At 47.2% G+C, this 23,382-nt stretch overlaps 1 protein-coding gene across 6 annotated transcripts; it reads left to right on the forward strand.

Annotated features, from left to right (window-relative positions):
- Nucleotides 1–3,156: 3,156 nt before the first annotated feature.
- On the forward strand, nt 3,157–22,308 carry WDR31 (WD repeat domain 31). 6 transcript variants are annotated; one of them, XM_058672597.1, is made up of 11 exons: nt 3,313–3,436; nt 6,567–6,664; nt 10,024–10,180; nt 10,570–10,705; nt 12,869–12,943; nt 14,563–14,707; nt 14,796–14,896; nt 16,707–16,774; nt 19,128–19,269; nt 20,489–20,651; nt 22,105–22,308. In XM_058672597.1, the coding sequence occupies exons 3-11, from the start codon at nt 10,131–10,133 to the stop codon at nt 22,263–22,265; spliced, it is 1,041 nt and encodes a 346-aa protein (XP_058528580.1). In that variant the 5' UTR covers nt 3,313–3,436; nt 6,567–6,664; nt 10,024–10,130; the 3' UTR covers nt 22,266–22,308. The 6 variants fall into 6 exon arrangements, with proteins under 6 accessions (XP_058528583.1, XP_058528579.1, XP_058528584.1 ...); XM_058672600.1 differs by lacking the exon at nt 6,567–6,664 and having other exon boundaries at nt 3,157–3,436; nt 16,734–16,774; nt 19,128–19,200; XM_058672596.1 differs by lacking the exon at nt 6,567–6,664 and having other exon boundaries at nt 3,304–3,436.
- The last annotated feature ends 1,074 nt before the right edge of the window (nt 22,309–23,382 follow it).

Below are 23,382 nucleotides of genomic sequence, written 5' to 3' on the forward strand. Positions count from 1 at the left end.
ACAATTCCAAGTCTAGTGCAGTGCTGTTGACCCTCTACTATACACCAGCAGTGTATATATAAATCAGTGGCCATCCTCACAGAGCTCACACTTGGATGAGTGAAGTAAGTGACAACTATACCTCGTTGGGGACAGTGTGGAGCAGTAGAAGCCCCCCAAGTCTACAGGAGGAGAGGCAAGTTGGGGAAGACTTGGGGGCCAGGAAGGAGCTGTCCTCTAGGTTAAAGACAGTTAGCCAAAATGAGTGAGAGGACATAATGGAGGTACTGTGAGCAGGGGGAACAGCAGGTGCAAGGTTCATGGATGACAGGCCTCAACAGGGACTGAAGAAACATTCATCAGAGATGCTATGGAGGAGATCCATTCCCTGGCCTGAAAGGTAGATCCAATGACCAGCGCTGACACTCTGAAGGCAAAACTCCCTCACTATTGTTGTTCCCCAGAGGTGGCAACTAGCGCTTTGAATCAGGAAGCTTCAGGTTGTTTAGACCACTCAGCACATATTGGGGGGTGGGGGGAGGTGAAGATGAAGCTACAGGATGCACACCGTGCCTTGTAGACCTAATGAAGGAATCTGGATGTGTTACATGTTCCTTGGATATCAGTTGTTTGTAGTATACAACAAACCATCCTATCACTTAGTGGTTCAACATGAGAACTATTCGTTTGCTTTTTAAGTCTGTGGGTTAGTAAATGGGACTAGACTGAGCTGGGCTGAGCTGGGCTGAGCTGGGCCCAGCAGGGCTCCAACCTCATGTAGTTGCAGTCATTTGATGGCTCAACAAGGACTGGCACACATCTGACACTTGGTGATGGCTGTTGGATGGGCCATCTCTCTCAAACAGGCCCATGATTCCTTATTCTAAGAGGATTAGAACAGAAACTGCAAGGCCTTTTGGGGATTAAACTCCAACATCTCATAATGTTAATTTCCCTATTTTCAAGTGGTTAAAATAAGCCATAATATCAACCTTGAATTTGATATTTTTCAAAAAGATTTATTGATTTTATTTTAAAGGCAGCATTATGGGGAACACGAGAGGGAGACAGAGCTCCCATCATCTAATTCACCCCCTAAATGGCCAGTAAATGCCACAGCTGAGTCAGGCGAAAGCCAGGAGTTTCATCCGGCCTCCCATGTGGACACAGGAGCCCAAGGACTTGGGCCAATGTCCACTGCTTTCCCACACATCTTAGCTAGGAGGTGGATCGGAAGTGCAGCAGCTAGGACTCCAGTTAGTTCCATATAGGAACCCTAACCCCAACCCTTTCATGTTTTGCTGGTGGTTTAACCCACTATACCACAATGCCAGCCCCTCGAGGTCACTTTTAATCTATCACATGCTGGGATGATGGTGATGGCTTGAACCAAGTAGACAGATTTTTGTTGTTAGGATGTTTGGGAGGCTAAACTGAGAATGCTTGGGAATTATTCTCCATCAAGGACGAGAGCAAGAAATTACAAAAGATTCCCAGATCTTGGGTTTGGGTGGTGGTTGGTGAATGGCAGTACTAAGCACTGAGACAGAAAAAGAGGAGAAACAGGTTTAGGGGGAAGCAGATGTTTCCAGCATGAGTCACAGCAGGAAGGAGTATCTTAGCTAGGTGGAGATGGGTGGGAAGCAGGTGGACAGACAGGTCTGGCTCAGGGAGAGATCGGCCTGCTGATACCAGTCAGGGAGTCGCAGGTGCCTGAAGCCTGCAGCATCTCTCAGGAGGCTGTCTCTCCAGGGCGGGAGCATCATGAGGGCAGCCACTAGCAAGCCTGTAACTCCCCTGAACCTGGCTCAGTGTCCCATGGCAAAGCAGCAAGTCTGTGCTGGCGTAGTTGGACAGGCTGGAGGGGAGGGGAGGGAAGAGCATGTGGGGAGAGCCCTTGGCTCTGTATTTAAATCAATGGTGCAAGGGGCAAGGAGGTGGTTGCCAGCTGCATGCCAAGAGGAAATTTCTCAACAACAGGCCACTGACTCAAGGGTATTGAGTCCATCTTCATCGGGGGAGCATCAGCAAGGGTTAGAGAGAGCCCACCAAGGATGCTGTGGGGCAATACCCCCTCTCTTCCAGGGGGCTTGGCACATAGACTCCACAGCCAACCCTGACATTCTTTCACGTTTTGTTTTGTGTTTTCCTGGCTTTCTCTCTTTCTCTCTCTTTTCTCCTTCCCTCCCTTTCTTCCTGCCTCCCTGCCTCCCTCCCTCCCTCCTTCCCTCCTTTCTTCCTTTCCCCTCTCTCTCCTCCATCTCTAACCCACTATTGTATAAAGGCAAATGTCTCTCACCATCTCCACTACCCACAGGCACCCAACTTTCAGAAACGTCACAAATCTTCATTGAAAGCAGTTTTTTGTTTTGTTTTGTTTTGTTTTGTTTTGTTTTGTTTCTGAGAGACACTGCAGGAGGCATCTACTAGGGTGCAAAAGTAATATTGGTTTGGGTCCAGCACGATAGCCTAGTGACTAAAGTCCTTGTCTTGCATGTGCCAGGATCCCTTATGGTCACTGGTTCGAGTCCTGGCTGCTCCACTTCCCATCCAGCTCCCTGCTTGTGGCCTGGGAAAGCAGTGGAGGAGGGCCCAAAGCCTTGGGACCCTGCACCCATGTGGGAAACCCAGAAGAAGCTCCTGGCTCCAGGCTTTGGATCGACTTAGCCAGCTGTTGTGGCCACTTGGGGAGTGAACCAGCAGATGGAAGATTTTTCTCTCTGTCTCTCCTCTCTGTAAATCTGACTTTGCAATAAAAATAAACTATTTTTTTTTAAAAAGGAAACGCTGGGAAACACTGGTTTGTCACCTGCTCATTCATTCATGCCCTCAACAAGCTCCAGCTACATACTAAACCCACAGCTGTGCACCAGGAATACAGAGAGGACCTTGGAAGCAATGTGATTGAAACTGTTAAAACAAATAACTAGCAGCTGTTGTCGGTTTTTGGAAGCCTCTTGCTGTGGTGCTAGGCTGTTATGGTTTGCTCGAAGAATGAAAGTAATCGGCAGCAGAGCACAGGGACGTGCCCCAGGGCGGGATCTATGGTTGGAAATTGGGACGACTCCAAAAATAAGCAGTACCTCTGTTTAATAACAATGAAAGAAATGACTTCTGTTAGATGTTTTCTGCATGGAAATTCAGTGGTACCTGCCTGACTTGTGTTGTGTAGATTCTTCAAGTAGCGTGATCTCGGGCACACGTGTGTGGCTCTCTGTACCTCCACAGCGCAGGCGCTCTCGGTTCTGCACCCTGGAGACTTCAGAAGGCGAATGGAACCGCGCGGCTCGACGCCCAGCGAGGCGCCCGGAGGCTTTTCGCTGGGACTCCCTCCCTGGCGACGCGGCTCGTTGCTAGGGGCGGAGGCGCGGGAGGCTGTGAGCCCCGGGGCTGCTGTCACCCTCCATCCCCGCGTCCCACCTGACCCCCGGGAACGTGACAGCCCGGCTAGCTCACGGTACGTATGTGGCCCAGGTGGGAGGACGGGGCGCAGGGCGCAGACATGGAAGCTGCAGTCTTCGCACTCTCCGACTGCAGCCGCCCACCCACCTGACCCAAGCGAAGGGGCTGATCCGAGGGCAGTTGTGAGCGGGCGTGGGGTGGGGAGGGATATATGCTCCTATTTTGGACAAACCCTCTTTTATACCTGCAAATAAAGAGAAATAAGCCCTCGATACAAGGGATACACAGAGAGGGGGCGTTTGTGATTTGAAGAGCCACAGAGGAAAACCTGTTGACACGTGGTCCCCAGCCAAGGAAGTTCTAGCCAGGTGCTGGTCCATTGTGTTACTCTGGGCAGGACTCTTCTACACTCTGGGTCGCAGCTTCCCTTCTCTGTACATTCCCTCCGCACCCCCCCCCCAATTTATTGTTATTGGAAAGTCAGATTTACAGAGAGAACGAGAGACAGAAAGATCTTCTGTCTGCTGGTTCACTTCCCAAGTGGCCACAACAGCCACAACTGAGTCAATCCAAAGCCTGGAACCAGGAGCTTCTTCTGGGTCTCCCACATGGGTGCAGGGTCCCAAGCTTTGGGCCATCTTCTACTACTTTCCCATGCCACAAGCAGGGAGCTAGATGGGAAGTGGAGCAGCTGGAATTAGAACCGGTGACCATATGGTATCCTGGGTGTGCAAGGTGAGGACCTTAGCTACTAGGCTAATGCACTGCCCCCCCCCCATCTGTACCTTTAAGGCTAGGACCATACCAACCCTCTGGTTCTTCTCCCAGTGGTTGAGTGTTTCTTTGAGATTGGTTTCCACACCTTTGTCCCCAGAGTGTAAGATATGGAGAGAAGGAGGTAAATAGAAATCAGTATTGGTGGGGACAGTGGACCAGTGACATCCAGGAAGTAGGATTGTGTCTATGCAGTTCTGCCCCTGTGACGCTGAGCAACTCCCAACTGGCCAGGTCCCCAGCTTCTTGTTGGAGCTTAACAGTTGGGTATGTACTGGTGTGAAGAAATACAATTACATCATCAGAGTTACGTTTATTTATTTATTTATTTACTTATTTATTTGGAGTTGTCCTTTATTTTTATTTGAAAGGCAGAGTTAGAGAGAGAAGGAGAGACATACAGAGAAATCTTGCATCTGTCGACTTGCTCCCTAGACGGTTGCAATGGCCAGAGCTGGACCAGTCTGCAGCCAGGAGGCAGGAGCCAGGAGCCAGGAGCCAGGAGCCTCCTTCAGATCTTCCATGGTGTTCATGGGCCCAAGGACTTGAGGCATCATCCAGCAGCAAACTGGATTGGAAGTTGAACAATGAGGATATTAACTGGTGCCCATATGGGAAGCCAGCATTGCTTGTAGCAGTTTAACTCACTGGCCCACAATTCTGGCCTTGAGTGTTTGGATCCTTTTAAAGATCCCAACCTAGCAGACACTTTATCTTATCATGCCATTCAGTCATTCCACAGATACTGGCCTTGGGTCCATTCTCCCAGGCGATGCTGAAAGCAGAGACAGAAAAATGAAAACATGACATTATTGTTCCTCTCAATTATATTGTATGTTTACAGTACAACATGGTGAAAAATATTTTAGTTTCTTATTCTACTCAGAATAAGTTACAAGACTGTAGACATTTTCCGAGTACATGTTGTCCTTGAGATGTTTTTTAAGTGCCTTGCTGTATAGTATAATGAATGCTTAGGCCATTTGTGATCAGGGGATGTGACTGGCCTTAGGAGAGTGTCCTGCAGCCTCAGCTGTGTCCTATGCGTTTTCTGTGCCTGTATTGGGGATGTACATTGCATGCACATATATTACTTCCATCTTCTAGGAGCGGATTGACAAGGGTGCAAATGCTGTTTTCTGTGTCATTACTGCTACTCTTGCAGGCTTGCTGGTGGCTATCACCTGCTATTAACAGTTTCCCAGGTTGAGCTGAAGGCTCATGGCACTGCCACATGAGGAGATGCAGCCTCACAGGTTGCTGGAATAATTCTGTTTTGGGGTCTGTTTGGGTTTTTTTTAGGATTTTTTTTTTTTTAAATTAGAAACACAGGTTTTACAGAGAGAAGGAGAAACAGAGAGAAAGATATTCCATCCACTGGTTTACTCCTTAAGTAACCACAACAGATGGAGCTGAGCCAATCTGAAGCCAAGAACTTTCTAGTCTCAGGTTCCAAATCTTTTTTTTAAGACTTTTTTAAGACTTACTGATTTTTTTCCAAAGGCAGAGTTACAGAGAAGAGGGAGATCTTCGATTTGATGTTTCACTTCCAAATGGCTGAAATGGCCCTGTGCTGAGCCAGGATGAATGCAGGAATCAGAAACTCTGTCTGGGTCTCCCAAGTTGGTGGCAGGGACTCAAGTACTTGGGTCATCTTCTGCTGATTTCCCAGGTGCATTAGCAGGGAGCTGGACTGGACGTGGAGTAACTAGGACTCAAACTTGGTGCTTCAGTATGGTTGCCAGTGTTACAGATAGTGGCTTAATTCACTGTGCCACAAGAGTGGTCCCCAGAAGTATAATAGTATCATAAAGTTGAATGTTGAATGTGAGCATTTAAATATAGTTTCTGGTTTTTTTTAAGATTTATTTATTTTTCACTGGAAAGGCAGATTTACAGAGAGAAGGAGAGACAGAGGAAGATCTTCCATCCTCTGGTTCACTCCCCAAGTGGCTGCAATGGCTAGAGCTGAGCTGATCCGAAGCCAGGAGCCAGGAGCCAGGAGCTTCTTCCAGGTCTCCCATGTGGGTGTAGGGTCCCAAGGCTTTGGGCCATCCTCCACTGCTTTTCTAGGCCATAGGCAGGGAGCTGGAAGGGAAGCGGAGGAGCCAGGATACCAACCGGTGCCCATATGGAATCCTGGAGCATGCAAAACAAGAACTTTAGCCGCTAGGCCACCACGCTGGGTCCTAGTTTGTGTTTTTTAAAAAGAGATTTATAATTAACTTTATAAATGTAATTGTTGAAGGTACGATCGTTATAAAATCTTGTCAATTGGTAAGATGTTTCTTTACAAAGGAAATCTTAATCTCCAATAAAACAAGTTCCTTATTTAATTTATAAATCTCTTATCAGTGCAAACACATATTCAGACAGAGGGGAGATTAACTTGAGCATGTTTTCATGATTAGAGAGATTAGGAAGTGGCTGCTTGCACTATTTTCCAACGGATAAACATTCCAGCTCATTGAATACGGCAGCTCACCACGAAGACCTGACTGGTTTGGGGGTAAGTGGCTCTATAATTGTCTTTTCTCTAGAACGTCCTAGGACTCCACTCCAGCTGGAGAGCCTAGCTCTCTGGAGAGAGCAGCTAAGAATCCAATCCATTTTAGGAAGATCCAATCCATTTTTAGTAGCTGCAATTTCCAGTGACCTAGATCTGTGGATGACATCTGTCTAGTTTGATGACAATGTTGAAAAATAGGCTAGGGTGGTAGATAGGAAGCCCCATACCCTCTGTCTATAAATAACACCGTATCTTAAGCTTTTTGGAACTATTCTGCAATTTTTTTCCTTCTCAGTACATCTTCTGTGACCTATCAGAGAATTGTACCAAGAGCAGCCACTCTAGAAGGGACCTTAGACCCACAAGTATCTCTGTTGAACTCTGCAGGTCACTCAGGCCAGGAAGATGAATACTGGGCAAGGGTCCTTTTTCTGATGGGACACCTATTCTACTAGGAAGCATATAGTCCAGCATCCTAACGATCCAGAAGGTGAGATGGAGGCCCAGGATGGGGAATAGAGCCACTGACCGGTACCCCAAGATGAGGCAGAACTGGGGTGATTACCCAGGGTCTAGATGCTAAATGTAGTGTTCTTTGTACTGCATTGAGGATCTGTGCTGGTTCCCTCCTCTTGTCATGAGATCAATTCTGGCAACCTTTGAAAACAGAGGCCGAATTTTCCTGGAAGAATTGATCTTTGATAGTAAGGGTAAGAACGAGCGTGCTTATTTGGGAAGTTTTAGCTGCTATTATCTGTACAGAGCATTCTTCGCAGAGATAAGCTGATCATTCCATTAAAATTTTTTTCAGGCTCGCCAGGATGGCTCAATGGCTAAATAAATAATCACCTTGCAAGCCCTGTGATCTCATATGGGCACTGGTTTGTGTCCTAGCTGCTCCATTTCCCATCAGCTCTCTGCTTATAACCTGGGAAGGCAGTCAAGGATAGCCCGAAGTCTTGGGATCCTGCACCCATGTGGGAGACCCAGAAGAAGCTTCTGGCTTCAGATTGTCATTGCAGCCACTTGGAGAGTGAGTCAGTGGATGGAAGATTTTCCTCTCTGTCTGTCCTCCTCTCTGTATATCTGACTTTCCAATACCTATAAAGATAAATAAATCTTTAAAAAAAAAAAACATTGAGGGCCCAGCATGGTAACCTAGTGGCTAAAGTCCTCACCTTTCATGCACTGGGATCTCATATGGATGCTGGTCCATATCCTGGCTGATCCACTTAAGATCCAGCTCCCTTCCTATTGCCTGGGAAAACAGTGGAGAACGGTCCAAAGCCTTGGAATCCTACAACTATGTGTGAGACACAGAAGCTCCTGACCCCTGGCTTTGGATCAGCTTAGCTTCGGCCATTGCAGCCACCTGGGGAGTGAATCAGTAGCAGACTGCTTTCCCAGGCCACAATCATGGAGCTGGATGGGAATCCAGGCCACTGGGACTTGAATCGATGCCCATATGGGATCCTGGTACATGTAAGGTGAGGACTTTAGCTACCATGCCTTCTTTTCTTTTTTCTTTTCTTTTCTTTTCTTTTCTTTTCTTTTCTTTTCTTTTCTTTTCTTTTCTTCTCTTCTCTTCTCTTCTCTTCTCTTTTCTTTCTTTGTTAAGATTTATCTGTTTTTTTTTAAAGATTTATTTATTTTTATTGGAAAGCCGAATATACAGAGAGGAGGAGAGACAGAGAGGAAGATCTTCCATCCGATGATTCACTCCCCAAGTGAGCCACAATGGGCTGGTGCACGCCGATGTGAAGCCGGGAACCAGGAACTTCTTCCAGGTCTCCCACATGGGTGCAGTGTCCCAAAGCATTGGGCCGTCCTCGACTGCTTTCCCAGGCCACAAGCAGGGATCTGGATGGGAAGTGGAGCTGCCGGGATTAGAACCGGCGCCCATATGGGATCCCGGGGCATTCAAGGCGAGGACTTTAGCCGCTAGGCCACGCCGCCGGGCCCAAGATTTATCTGTTTTTATTGAAAAGGTAAATTTACAAGGAGAAGGAGACACAGAGAGAACGATGTTCTGTCTGCTGGTTCGTTTCCCAAGTGGCTGCAATAGCTGAAGCTGAACCAATCCAAAGTCAGGAGTCAGGAGTCAGGAGCCAGGAGCCTCTTTTGGGTCTCCCAGGCAGGTGCAGGGTCCCAAGTTTTGGACCATTCTCTACTGCTTACCCAGGCTACAAGCAGGTAGCTGGCTGGGAAGTGGAGCAGCTGGAATACAAACCAGCACCCATATGGGATCCCAGTGGATGCAAGGTGAGGATTTAGCTACTGGGTTATTGCACAAGGCCCGAAAACCAGGTCTTAAGAAGAGATGGAGCTGGAGTGCTCCCTGAAAATTCCAAGGGGTCCCCAGTCTTCAGCTCCCACTCAGTCCTGGGCATGACTTACATTTTCTCATGTATTGTCATTATGTCTAGCGACTTGTTCTTTTTGCCAAATCACCCCATGATCTTGGTGTGCTGGTTTAAAAAAGTGCCACAATGAAAGTATGAAAGTGCTTAAAGGTAATCCAGCAAACAAAAAAGGCTCTTAGCTTTTAGAATAACCGAGGTTCTTCTTTTTCAGGAAGCTTCACCAGTATGTACTATTTTGTGTTTCACTTACATGCATTTTATTGTGGTAGAGGGCACATAAGATTTACCACAATTAGGGACACTGTGTGCGGAGACACTGTGTGCGTGACTACTGTCTTGTTACAGAACATTTCCATCAATCCCGAAGGCAATGTCTGTACCTATTGAGTAGTCACTCCCCAGCCCGTCCTCACCCCAGCTCTTGCCAGGCACTAATCTCCTTTCTGCCTCTGTAGATGTACCAACCAAGGACCCTTCCTATCAGTGGCACTACACAGTGAGGGGCCTCCTGTGACTAGCCTTCTGTGGCTCCATGTGTTGTTTTCAAGGTCTACCATGTGGTAGGCTATACCACTATTCCATCCCTGATTAATACTCCATTGTGTAGATAGCTCACAGCTTGTGCATTGATGGGCAGTTGAATTTTAGCTATTCAAGATTGTGACACCAGGAACATCTGTGTACTAAGTTTCATGTGAATACTTGTTTGTAGTCCTTTTGACTGTGTACCCAGCAGTAGAACCATGTGGCAGTTGTGTGTTTAACCTATTCAGGAACTTCTCAGTTGTCTTTGTTAAAATTAATTTTCTGTGTGTCTGTTGATGTATTATTGGAGGCCACAATCCCAGGACCAGAGAATAACACACATAGAGAGAAGAAAAGCATATGCTCACAAGTAGCATTTGGTTAAAAAAAAATTATTTTAAAAATATACCTAAAGCACCATTACTGTGCCTCCCCAAATTAACATTGCATATTATTCTTTTTCCTGCACAGGGCCTACTGTTTTCAGCAACCACAAGGGATGCTGTTACTCATGCAAGGGAGTAACCAACTGCAAGGGAGTACCTCTTTGGAAGGTTGTCCGTGGGTTCTGTGCCGTGATGGGGAAACTGCAAAGCAAACTGAGACACAGCACTTATAATAAATACAGGTACGGCAGGTGCTGCCCATGCTACCCCGCCCCCCAACACACACACCCCAGGCTCCCTGGTCTTATCATGCCCTGTTCTGACTTTGCACTAAAGAAGAGGAAGGCCCAATGGAGTGTCCATGACTTCCCATCAGCTGCGTGGCCTGGATTTGCTCCCCAACTCAGAGGGCCTGTGCAGCTGGGGGTAAGCCTCTAGTGCACACACAGACTTCTGGCTTCAGAATTGCCCTTCATCAGGCTGCTGTCAGTCATTCTGAGCATCTTCCAAGAAAAGAACACCATTTCTGGCAACGTCAATCTCCTTTCTCTACTCCTTTTACCTCTACCTTAGGTCGCTCTCTTCTTCCTGTCCTTTTTCTCCCATGTCATCTCATCTCTTCTGTCTCTAGCATGCCTGATGGGATTGTAGAAGAGAGAGGCCCGGCAAGGGCGTTTCTGGATTACAGCCCTGCTCACGCGGACGCCGCTGTCACTGCTGTCGCTGCTCTGAGCTCAGACATGTGCGTCTCCGGAGGAAAAGATAAGGTGGGGTTTGTGGGAGACCAGAGCGGGGGGGGGGGGGGGGGGCCGGGAGAGAGGATGCTCTAAGAGGAGGCCTGGGCTTTGCTTCTCACAGCAGGACTGAGGAGTTTATAATCCTGCTTTTTTTTTTTTCTATAGGCTTTTGTTTGTTTGTTTTTGTTTCTTTGGGCTTCAGTCTCCTCTCTGATTAAGTGGGAATAGTAATACCAACCTTAGTGATGACAGTTGTGTGGATTATCTGAAAAGCCATAGGGAGGAGCCCAAGCACTGGGCCAGACCACCCACATGCATTTTACAATGGCAAGCACGATGATGATTCCAGCTATTCCACTTTCACACCTGCATGAAGACACAGAAGTTATTTGTCAACAACAGGCATTTTCTGGTCTCTTCTATGCCAGCCCTTTGACAGATATCTGCAACTAGTGTGACTCATGATTCTTCCCTTCTGTGTTTCTGCCGTTCGTATGTTGTCGTTTGAATCCGATTGATTTTGTCCTGAATATTTGGATCTGTCACAGTATTCACTAGCAAGCACGCTGATCCTCTTTGTAGTGATTAATATTGATAATGCCTCTCATTTTCATTTGGCTTTCACAGTCTACAAATTCTACTAACATAACGTATTTCAGTGGTTTGTGGTGCCCACGTTTTCACATTTAGCACCTCTGAGATCAAGACTCGTTGTTTAGTTGTCAGCCTCACCTTCTTAGATGTAAACCTTCTTAGTTACATGAACTGCTTTCATCTCTGTGAGGGGTAGACGGGGTAAGGATTATCCTCCCCACATTGTGGATTAGGAAGCTGGTTTTTAGGTCAGGTACAACAGGCTCCAGGCCCATTTTAATAGATACTCCAAACTTTGGCAATGAACCACAGAGAGCAGCTGGAAAGGGTTTTTTCAAAATCCTGTTTAGTGAGGGTGGAAGTGGAAATCCCTGAGCCTAAGGAACTGTATCAAGAAAAGTAATAATAGTAGAAATAATAAAAGCCTGTTTAGAGGGAGAATTGCTTATAATAAAATGTTTAAGCATACACGTGAGTAAAGGGGGATGATTTAGCAAAGATTCTGTATGGCAGTTGCCATTATGGATGAGTTTTTTTTTTTCTTATTTCATAACAGCATGAATCTATTTAGCAATACTGTACACTTCAAAGTAAAAATGACCATTTGAAAAACAGTTGAAAAAGTACAATCTGGGGTGTGTGTGTGGCTCAGCATTCAGGCTGCCACTTGGGAAACCCACAACCCATGTTGGGGTTTGAGTCTTTTTAAATTTTTTTTTTAATTCTTTTGTGGGAGTTAAGTCTTGACTCCATTCTCCATTCCAGCTTTTTGCTAGTGAACACCCTGGGAGGTAGCAGGTGAAGGCTCAGGTGGTTGGCAACCCCCTTGGAGTCCTGAATTGAGTTGTGTGCTGCCAGCTTTTGCCAGGCTTAGCCATGGCTGTGCCAGCACATGGGGAGGGAGCCAGCAGGTGGGATATGTCTGTCTCTTTGCCTTCCAACTAAACAAAAGGTTAAAAGAAAAGGAAATGCAGTATGATATGGAGGAAATGATCTAATCCCTCATGGAAATCTCTCTCTAGCATCCATAGCCAAAACCTCAGACTGAATCAGTTCTCCCTAAGGAGTGCTAGCCCAGACCCATCACTAAGGTTTGGAGGGGTAGTCAAGGGCTTCTTTAATGCTGGAAGAAAGTCACTCAACAGAGAGGAATTAGTTATAAAAGGAAGAAATTAAGAAGTAGGGGCAGGGTGGGGGAGTGGGGGTTGCTGTGGCCGAGTAAATTAAGCCACCACCTATATGAGCACCAGTTCTAGACTTGACTGCTGCACTCCAGTCTAGCTCCTTAATAATGTGCCTGGGAAAGCAATGGAACATGGCCCAAGTTCTTGGGCCTCTGTCACTCACATGGGAGACTCTGGGATCTGAGACCTTGGCTTTGCTCTGACACAGCCTTTGCTATTGCAGCCATTTGGAGAGTCAACCAGCAGATGGAAGATATCTTTCTCTGTCTCTCTCTAACTCTGCCTTTTAAACAGATAAAAAGCATCTTAAAAACGAAACAAAACAAGAAGGGGGATGGCAAATGAATGAGTAAAGGCTAGTTTCAAGTGAAGCTTGAGTGATTAAACGAAAAAAGTTTCTACTCCTTCTCCCCAGACAGTTGTGGCCTATAACTGGAAAACTGGAAATGTGGTGAGAAGGTTCCAAGGACATGAACGTGAAATCACCAAGGTAATTGTGATTTTGTTGTTGTTATTATTATTACTATTAATTTCACTTATATCTCATGGGTCAGCCCTATTTTCAAGGGGGCTGAAAAATTGGAATTTACATGTTAGAGCATATAGGTATTATTATTGGATGAGAATAGGAAAGGAATAATGGGTACACTACTTGCCCTGTAGTGAAGCATTAGCAAACAGAATCCACCATTTTGCTAAGGGGTATTGTGGCAAAATTAGTTCAGCTTATCCTGGAAATGCTGAAATGAGCTAATATTAGGAAATTGATAAAAAAAAAAGATTATCTGTATTAATTGATCAAAGGGAGAAAAGCATGAGCATTTAGGAGGTCAGATCTACCATCCATTCCTATAGAATCTGTCAGTAAAGTAGAAATAGATCACTGAATGATTAGTGAGGCATATTAAAAAAGAGTAGTATCTCTTTAAAGATGAGATACATTGACAATATAACAATAAGTATACAATAAGATCATTTTATTATCAATGAGATAAGGTGTGTGGAAATGATTTATATGAGGGTACTATGAAAAGTTCATGGAAAATGGGATTAATGTACCTTTTCCATGAAACTTTTGAACACTGTTCCCATTTTGAGTGTGGTGGTAATGAGGTGACAAAAGGCGTCACTCATACAGAGCTCAGAAGGGAGGATTCCCATTCCCATGGATATAAGATGCTCTGAGGGAGGAATCTACTATCTTAAAAGATGGGAAGGAATCTACTGTATGAAGAGAGGAGAATAAGTACTGGTGCTGTAGCATAGCAGGCTAATCCTTTCCCTGTGGCTCTGGCATCCCATGTAGCACTAGTTTGAGTCCTGGCTACTTCAGTTCCACCCCAGCTCCCTGCCAGTGACCTGGGAAAAAAGCATAGGATGGCTGAAGGCTTCAGGCCATTATATTCATGTGGGAAACTCAGAAGAAGCTTCTAGCTCCCAGCTTCAAATTGACCCAGCTCGGGCTGCTGTGGCCATTTAGGGAGTGAATCGATAGATGGAATCTCTCTCTCTCTCTCTCTCTCTCTCTCTCTCTCTCTCTCTCTCCATCACTCCCTCACTCTCTCACTCACTCTCTCTCTCTATAACTGTGGCTTTCAAGTAAAATAAACAACCATTTAAAAAATTTTAATAGCACAACGAGAGAAAAGTCAAGAAACTTGAACTGCACAGACTTCCCATTCGTGGATTTTAAATGTAGGTGTTATTTTTAAAAGTGGGTATGGCTATAGAAATGTTTGGGCTAGCAGGTCAGATGCGAGGCTGGGTACCTGAATCCCTTACTGAAATACCAGGTTTGAGTTCTGGCTCCACACCTGATTCCAGCTTCCTAATGATGCAGACCCTGCAAGGCAGCAGGTGCTGACCTGAGTAATTGGGTCTTGGCTCCCAGCTTATGAGACAGTTTGAAAGTGGGCTGGTGGGCAGCTCTCTCTTCCTGCCTCTATATCTCTGTGCTTTTTCTCTCCCTCTATCTGCCTCACAAGTAATTTTTTTAATGTGCATTTGTGGTATAAGATAGGCAAATCCATTGTTTTCCCTTTTGAAGTTTCATCAGACAGGCACAGCGGAGGGAGGCACAGTGGTTTGGTTTTGGTTTTCCCTGAGCAGGTAGCCTGCATTCCCAGATCGAGCCAGTTCTTCAGTGCCTCGCGAGACAAGATGGTGATGATGTGGGATCTACGTAGTTCCTCTTGGCCCAAGCAGCAGCTGTCTGGCCATGCCATGGTGGTCACTGGCTTGGCTGTGAGTCCAGGTAAAGAACATTTCCTCCCAGCAGCTTCATAACGCCTTGGAGGCCCCAGTTATGCCCGTCTCAGGCTGAGTTCTTGCTGTTCTTCCAGACTCAGCCCGGCTGTGTACCGGCTCTCGAGACAACACGCTGCTTATGTGGGATGTGGGGACCGGACAGTGTGTGGAGAGAGTGTCTGTCTCCAGGAATCTGGTAGGAGCTCAAGCTTGGCATGGGGCTGGGCAGCAGGAGAGAGCCTGAGAAAGGGAGAGAAGGGGCTTGGGGGAGAGGTCTGGTGTCCTACAACCAGGTATCATAGCCTAGGAGCCTAATTGCTGTCCACTCTCTGCCCCAACCTTCTGGGAGACCCTGGTCTCAGAGTTGCTGGGCTAGCCCATCAGCAGATCCTGAGCCATCTGCAGAGAACAGTGCCACTACTTAATCCTGTGGCATGCAGTCATTCCACTTCTGCTGTGGGCCAGCCACTGTGCGGCAACAGGGTTAGTGGCCCAGGCCACAGTTTCTGTGTTCCAGGGGCTCACAGCTAATGCTGATTGTGTTTTTTTTTTTTTTTCATGATGTGACATCAGGCAGAGAAATAATGTTACTTTTTGCTCTGTTTGTAATGTGTTCTGTTTTGGAAGACCTGGGATTTTCTTATAGCTGATTGGTATTCAGACTGGATGGCCTCTGGGATCAGTTGCACCAGGCATCAAATCATGGCTATATCACTTTTAGCTGTATAACTCAAGAGAAGTATCTCAAGTTCTGGACGTTGCAGAGTTTGCATTTGTAAATGGGGAAAATGGTATCATCTGATAAGGTTCAGAGGATGAAATGAGATCACACGTGAAACACCCGCCCTACACCTGATGCACAGTAACTGTTCCTTTTGGGGTTGTCAAATTGGATTCAAACTCATGTTTTCTTTTTCTTTTTTTTAAGATTTATTTATTTTTATTGGAAAGTCAGATATGCAGAGGTGGAGGAGAGACAGAGAGGAAGATCTTCTGTCTGATTGTTCACTCCTTAAGTGGCCGCAACGGCTGGAGCTTAGCCAATCCAAAGCCTGGAGCCTCTTCTGGGTCTCCCCCGTGGGTGCAGTGTCCCAAGGCTTTGGGCCATCCTGGATTGCTTTGCTAGGCCACAAGCAGGGAGCTGGATGGGAAGCGGGGCTGCCGGGGATTAGAACCGGTGCCCATATGGGATCTCAGCGCATCCAAGGCGAAGACCTAAATCACTACGCCATAGCACCGGGCACCAAACTCATGTTTTCTAATTCCAAAGACATTTATCACCTGCAAGAAGTGCTTGCTTCCATGCCTTCCATGTTTGTGGAGGTTGTTGGGAAAAAAGAACATTTTGGGGCCCGGTGCTGTGGCCTAGCAGCTAAAGTCCTCACCTTGAATGCGCCGGGATCTCATATGCAATCCCCATGGCTGGGGCTGCAGAGACTCACAGAGTGCCTGCCTGTATATTTTTAAATTTATTTGTTTTTATTGGAAAGGCAGATAAGATTTACAGAGAGGAGAGACAGAAAAATCTATTCACTGTTTCACTTTCCAAATGGCCACACAACCAGAGCTGAGCTGATCTGAAGCCAGGAGCTTCTTCAAGGTCTCCCATGTGAGTTCAGAGTCCCAAAGCTTTGGGTCATACTCTAACCTGCTTTCCCAGACCATTAGCAAGGAGCTGGAGGGCGGGGGTGGTGGAGCAACTGGGACATGAACTGGTGCCCATATGGGATCCCAGTGGACGCAAGGTGAGGATTTAGCCATTGAGCCATTGCAGCGGGCCCAACCTGGCTGTATCTTGGGACTCAAATCTGACCTAGCTACTTCCTTTGCTTCCAGGGCATAGCATGATTGATTGACAGCCAGGAAACGTGAAATACCTCTAAGTCAAATTTAGCAGTTCCGAATTCCTGAGAAGCAGCAGAGTGGTGGAATTTAGTGCGGTTAACAGGAATTACAGCACAGGAATGACTGGGTGTGGAGGAGTTTTGAAAAGTTTACATTTGCAGGTCACACACCTGTGCTGGGTCCCTCAGGAACCGTATGTGCTGCAGACCTCCGAAGATAAAACCATCAGGTGGGCTCCCCACGCAGTGGTGGTGGGGTTTCTGGTGAAAGTTTGTGGCTCCGTGCTTCTCCTACTGTTCCCACTCAGCTGCTCTCCTCTGCTGTGTGCCTCTGGCCGGGCCCCGCCCCTCTGCTCCTCACTCATGCCTGGCTCTTTCTCATCAGTTTCCGCAGGTAGAGATTGGATGCCAGGGAGCAGGCTAGAAAGGAGATCTTTTCTTCTTCTGCTCGTTCTCCTTCTCTTTTTTCTTCTTCTTCTTTCTTCTTTTTTCTCTTTTTTTTAAAGATGCATTTATTTTTATTAGAAAGACAGATTTATAGAGAGAAGGAGAGACAGATCTTCCATCTGCTGTTTCATTCCCCAAACAGCCACAATGGCCGGAGCTGAGCTGAGCTGAAGCCAGGAGTCAGGAACTTTGTCCAGGTCTCCCATATGGGTGCAAGGTTCCAGGGCTTTGGACCATCCTTTGCTGCTTTCTCTGGCCTCAAGCCGGGAGCTGGAATGCAAATGGAGCAACAGGGACACGAACCAGTGCCCATATGGGATCCCAGCACCTGCAAGGTGAGGATTTAGCCACTGAGCCATCACTCTGAGCCCAGGAGCCCTGTTGTTGATGCTCTCAAACCAACTGAATGGCCAGCCATGTCGTGTGAGTGTGCGCACTCACGGCCTGGATCAGTCTCTTGTTTGTCGCAGCCCACAGCTACCTGGTTGCTCTGGGGCGCCCTGTGTGGCTGCTGGTGTTCCCAGCCTCCAGTTCTGAGAGGAAGCCCTCCCTTCCGCCAGCATGGCGGGAATCAGCCCCATGGGAGGTAGATGAAGTCACTTGTTTCTGCCTCTCTTTTTCCATCTCTTCTTCTCTCCTTCCCTCTCTTCCTTCCTGCTGTTCGAAAGGCAGAGTTACAGAGAGAGGGGGAAGGAGAGAGAGATGTTTCATCTACTGGTTCACTCCACAGTAGCCAGAGCAGGGCCAGACTGCATCCAGGAGCCAGGACCTTCAGGGATTTCCTGCATGAGTGCAGGAGCCTAGGCAACTCGGGTCATCCTCTGTTGTCTTCCCAGGTGACTTGGACGTGGGACAGCCAAGACTCAAACCACCACACATATTGGTTGCTGGCATCACAGGTTGCAGCTTAACCCACCATACAACACTGGCCTGTCAATAGTTCTTAAATAAAGAACATGACCAGAAACTTTGGACCTCAAACGAGATCCTACTTAGGAAATGATAATGATGGTAGGATTAAAGAGATTTTTTTTAAAAGCCAAGAGGCAAAACATTCCCTGGTGGATCCCATGGCCTGGTATGAGCAAGGACAATAAATCCTTTGCAACTAATTATGGAATAATGACTGTTTCTATATACTAAGAACCTTTAAAAAAAAAACCTTTAGTCACAGGGGCCAGCACTGGTTAACCTGCCTGCATCACCAGCATCCTGTGTAGCCTCTGGGTTGAGTCCTGGCTGTTCCCTTTCCAATCCAACTCACTGCTGATGGCCTGCGCCAGAAGATGGCGCAAGTGCTTGAGAGACCCAGAGGAAGCTCCCTGCTCTTGGCCTTGGCCTCACCCAGTTCTGGCTATTGCAGCTATTTAGGAAGTAAATCAGTGGATGGAAGATCTCTCTGCCTCTTCCTGTGTGTAACTCCACCTTTCAAATAAATATATCTTTAAAAAAAAATCTTGTCATCGGCACAGAAATACCTTCTTGACTCCTGAAAGAAGTGTCCCAAAGGACTAAATTAATAAATTAACCTGAATAATTACAGTGCTTGATCTAAATTCCTATTAACTGACCTCAAAATATAAAGAACTCAGATGTCATACACGTTGATTGCCCCCTAATAGCTTTAGGCCTCATACACTGGTCTGGTTTGTGCTGCTCTTGTGTGTGTGTGTTTGTAGTTTTTATTGGAAAGGCAGATTTACAGAGAGAAGGAGAGACAGAGAAAAAAATCTTTCATTTGCTGGTTCACTCCCCAAATGGCTGCAATGGCTGGAGCTGAGCCTATCTAAAGCCAGGAGCTTCTTTCAAGTCTCCCATGCGGGTGCAGGGTCCCAAGGCTTTGGGTCATCCTGCACTGCTTTCCTAGACTACAAACAGGAATCTGGAAGGGAAGTGGTGGAGTGGAGCAGCTGGGACACCAGCTAGTGCCCATATAAAACGCCAGTATTTGGAAGCAGAGGATTAGCCAGTTGAACCGTTGTACCAGTCCGTTTGTGTTGCTCTGTTTTGGTAAATCATGACATTCCACTGTGGCTGGCCTGGGCAGCTGAGCACCGAGGCTTCCCTGTGTGGGGGGTATCGCAAATATATTTCAGACACTTCCAACGTACTCATTTCTGCTCTAACTTCTTTCAGATTGTGGGACACTCGAGGGCTGAAGGTAGCTCACATGTTTCCAGCCAAGCAGCATATTCAGACCTACTGTGAGGTCAGTGTGGACGGACACCAGTGTGTCTCCTGCAGCAACGGCTTTGGAGGGGATGGCTGTGAAGCCACGGTGAGAATGGGTGGGTGCAGACAGTGGGGTTGCTATTGAACAACGACTCGCTGGACAGTCAGGAGAGCTCAGTGGGCAAGGCTCAATCGCCTGTTTAATGCCCCTGCTGTGAGTGAGCCTTTGCATATGAAATCCTTCCAGAAACACGGCTTTCTGAACTGGTGGTAGACTACAAGAATGGGGGGAGTAAAAAGAGGAGACACTAAGCACACAGCCGGTTTGCTCATGGCCCTTCTCCTAACAGAGCTTAGGAGGGCTTGAAGACCCAGACTCACTCCCATCCTGCAGGAAATGGAAGAACCTGTGTTGGTCCAGGGCCCTCCCCACCTGTGAGCTTACACTTTCCTTGCAGTTTACTTTCCAGATTGAGTTGCCTAGGCTGCTGCATAGCACTTCAGATCCACACTGGTGGAGTGTTAAGTAACGGGATGGTCTGGTGTCCTTCCATTTTTGTCTTCCATTTATGTGCCAGATACTCAGCTGAGCATGTTACAGGCACACTATCTCCCTAACCCTGAGAGTCAAGTCCTATTGTAATTCCCACTTTATAGATGAGGAATGAGAGGCACAATAAGTTGAAATCTCTTACAAGTGGTAGGTTGGGAGTTGTGTGCTCTGTTTGTACCTGTTTGCCAGGGTAAGCATTTCCAGCTCCTGCCCATGTTCCTTGGGGGACACGATATGCAGTGGCTTCATGATTTTTTGGACACAATTTCATGACCATTATTCTGCAAGTGTGATCTGATCTGGATCAATAAGAGTGAGCCCGGGAGGATGGTTGCTTCCCTTGTTGAAGACATTAGGTGTGAAATGGAATGTCAGTACTTCTGTGTGCTTAGGAGATGGTGTTCCTAACCTTGGGGTCCCCAAAGATGCCACGAGGCTAATTTAAGGCAGCTCCTGAATTGTCATGGGAAGCAAGGCTTATGCTACCATGTCATAGGCCACGGGGCTGTTACTGCCCCACCATGGCACAGGCGGCAACCCTTTGATCATATCCTTTGCCAGGGCTCTTTGGGATTCAGTTGATGCTACAGTAAGCACTGGATGAGTAAATGATTGGGTGTATGGAATGGAAAAGAGGAGGGGTTCATGTAGCAATAGGAGCAGGCAAGTAGAGGGATGGAGAGATCATGGGTTGCAGGGGATGTGGCTGTTAATGAATGAAGCCTGCATGACACCAGGCATGTGTCATGAGCTTGCATGTGTTGCTTTGCAGTTGTGGGACCTAAGGCAGACGCGGAACAAAATCTGTGAATATAAGGGACATTTCCAGACTGTTGCTTCCTGCGTCTTTCTGCCAAGAGCATGGGCCTTGATGCCTGTAATTGCTACCTCATCACATGATTGCAAGGTGAAGATTTGGAACCAAGATACTGGAGGTAAGGAGCCTGCTGCCAGTGCTGCCAGTGCTGCCAGTGCTTCTGTGAAGATGCAATGGGCGTCTTCCTGCTGCTTCACATGTACAAAGCCGCCCATCTTCTGCTGCCTCCCAGTCCTTTAGATTAAGAGTTACTGCCATGAGGTCCAAATCTCTCATTCAGCCTTGGGCTAGAAGCCATTGCTGCTGCATATACCCCCGAGCCATGATGTATGGACACATTCTGAAGCGCTCAAATATATTGAGTTTTACACTGTCCCTGACTGAATCTCATCAGGTTTGAACTTGTGACATTCAAAATGTCTGAAACAGGGACTAAGAGTTTCCATTTTGAAGTTCCCTTTTCAGGGACTCAAATGAGAGCTGTTGGTGGGTGAGAGGGAGTGAGGCTCAGCTCAGACCCAGCCCTGTTCTGAGCCTGTAGTTGAGCTTTACTACTTGACTGGTCAGGTCATGACACTTGAGGGCACCAGGAGAAACAGTGTCTGGTGGAAGGGACCCCCCCACAGATCTCAGGGTACCGGAGCCAGTGCCTACTGGCCAGGCATGACCTATTCAGGGAGTTTTTGAGTAGTTTTAAAAACCTTCGTTAGCTTCAAATATGGTCGTGGCGGGAGTACTAACACCACAAGGTGCAAGTGCTGCTTTGTCCCATCCTGAAGCCTGGATCGCCAGCACCCACCACCCCCATGGCACAGGGTTATGTGAGAGCCAGGGATAGCCTTAAGTTAGAGAACCTACAACAACCCTTCAGGAACTCAGTTCTTAGTGCTTGTGGACCTGGCTGGGTGGCTTAACTGCCCTGCCAACTGAGTGTGCACCTGAGGTTCTTAGAAGACCAGTCTCTCAAGTGCAAGGTGGGAGGAGTCGGGGTCAACTGGAACCTCCCCAGAGAGTGCCCTCCAGGTAACCCCCATCCTGTTTCTGGAAAAACGCAGCAGCTGCACACCAGTCTCCTTAGCTCCTCTTCCTGTCTTGGTTCCTGCCTGTTCTCTGGGCCGGAATCTAAGGGCACCTTTTTAGCATGCCCCTTGTGTGGGAAGCAGCCTGTTTGATCTGGGTGCCACCACTACAGTAGACATTTTGGAGTTGACCCAAGCTCTGACTCCCATACTGTACACTTTCCTCTGAGTATACAGGGCCTCTGCCACATGGTTATATACATTCGCATACAACACATGCTTTATTGTTTTGTGTGGCTCTCTGAACTGTTTCATGATAAGGCCTTACACTATGTGATGGCATTTTGGTCCACCCCAGAAATGATCTAGGCATTTATGTCTAGCCTAGATGTGTAGTAGTCTATCCAGGTTTTTATGTTAGCACATTCCATGATATTCCCACAATAAGAAAACCACCAATTGATTCTTTTCCCAAAATGTGGCCCCCTTGCTAAGCAACAGGTGATGTGTTGCACTGTGGACCTAATCTGTTGGTTCTGCTTGCTTCCCTAGCCTGCCTTTTCACCTTGGCTCTGGACGGATCAGGGCCCTTGACTTCCCTGGCTGTTGGTGACCCTGTCTCCTTACTGTGTGCAAGTTTCAACCGAGGAATTCACTTGCTTGAACTGGACTACAGCCAAGAACTGGAGCTGCGAGAAGTAGCCGTGTTCTGAGGACGAGTGTCCCCCTGGGAAATATCAAACTGTGGCCCATCCTTCTCAGTGTGGTCTTAGGGACAGCGGCTGGAGGGTTGCTGGCCTTGGCTTATGTCTGCCAAGGAGTTAGATCAGTAGTAAAGGTCCACGATAGGTCCTGTGCCACATGATCAAGTCTAAACTAAACCTAAGGTTCTCAGCCAAAGTTAAATTCAACACACTGCTTCCAGGAAGTTTTGGAATTACTCAAAAAAAAAAAAAAAACCAAAAAAAAAAGTGTTGTGGGCCCGTCGGTGTGGCCTAGCGGCTAAAGTCCTCGCCTTGAATGCCCCGGGATCCCATATGGGCGCTGGTTCTAATCCTGGCAGCTCCACTTCCCATCCAGATCCCTGCTTGTGGCGTGGGAAAGCAGTCGAGGACGGCCCAATGCATTGGGACCCTGCACCCCGTGTGGGAGACCTGGAAGAAGTTCCTGGTGCCCGGCTTCGGATTGGCGCGCACCAGCCCATTGCGGCTCACCTGGGGAGTGAATCATCGGACAGAAGATCTTCCTCTCTGTCTCTTCTCTCTGTACATCTGACTTTGTAATGAAATAAATAAATCTTTAAAAAAAAAAAGTGTTGCTCAAAACAGTGACCTGTAAGCATTTAGAGAGGGCAGTCCTCTGTCTGAGTCAGAATGTAGGGTCCAAGTCTATTATTCCACCAAAAAAAAAGAGGTTGAAGTTACTGGAGATGGGAACTCCATGGAGGAAAAGGGTTGTAAACAATGAGCTTAAGCTGCGACCACTGCCTGCCTTGGCTCCACTCAGAGTGGCAGAGTGGGAAATGGAATTCCTCTTCTCCTGCCTTCTCCTGGCACATTCCTTGAACGGTGCTACTGAGGTTGCATGCAAATTAGAACTTAGATGGCTTGAGGGACTGACAAGTTCAAGGGTATTGCCCAGAATTAAATGAGTTATAAACCAGTTTAATGAATAAGAAAATGGAGAAGCTTGGGCCCAGCCTGATGGCTCCATTAGCTAATCCTCCCCCTTCAAGTACCAGCATCCCGTATGGGTGCCATTTTACTCATGGCTGCTCCTCTTCCCATCCAGCTCCCTGCTTGTGGCCTGGGAAAGCAGTGGAGGATGGCC

Source organism: Ochotona princeps, chromosome 14 (genome assembly GCF_030435755.1).
Source record: "Ochotona princeps isolate mOchPri1 chromosome 14, mOchPri1.hap1, whole genome shotgun sequence".
NCBI classification, from domain to species: Eukaryota; Metazoa; Chordata; class Mammalia; order Lagomorpha; family Ochotonidae; genus Ochotona; species Ochotona princeps.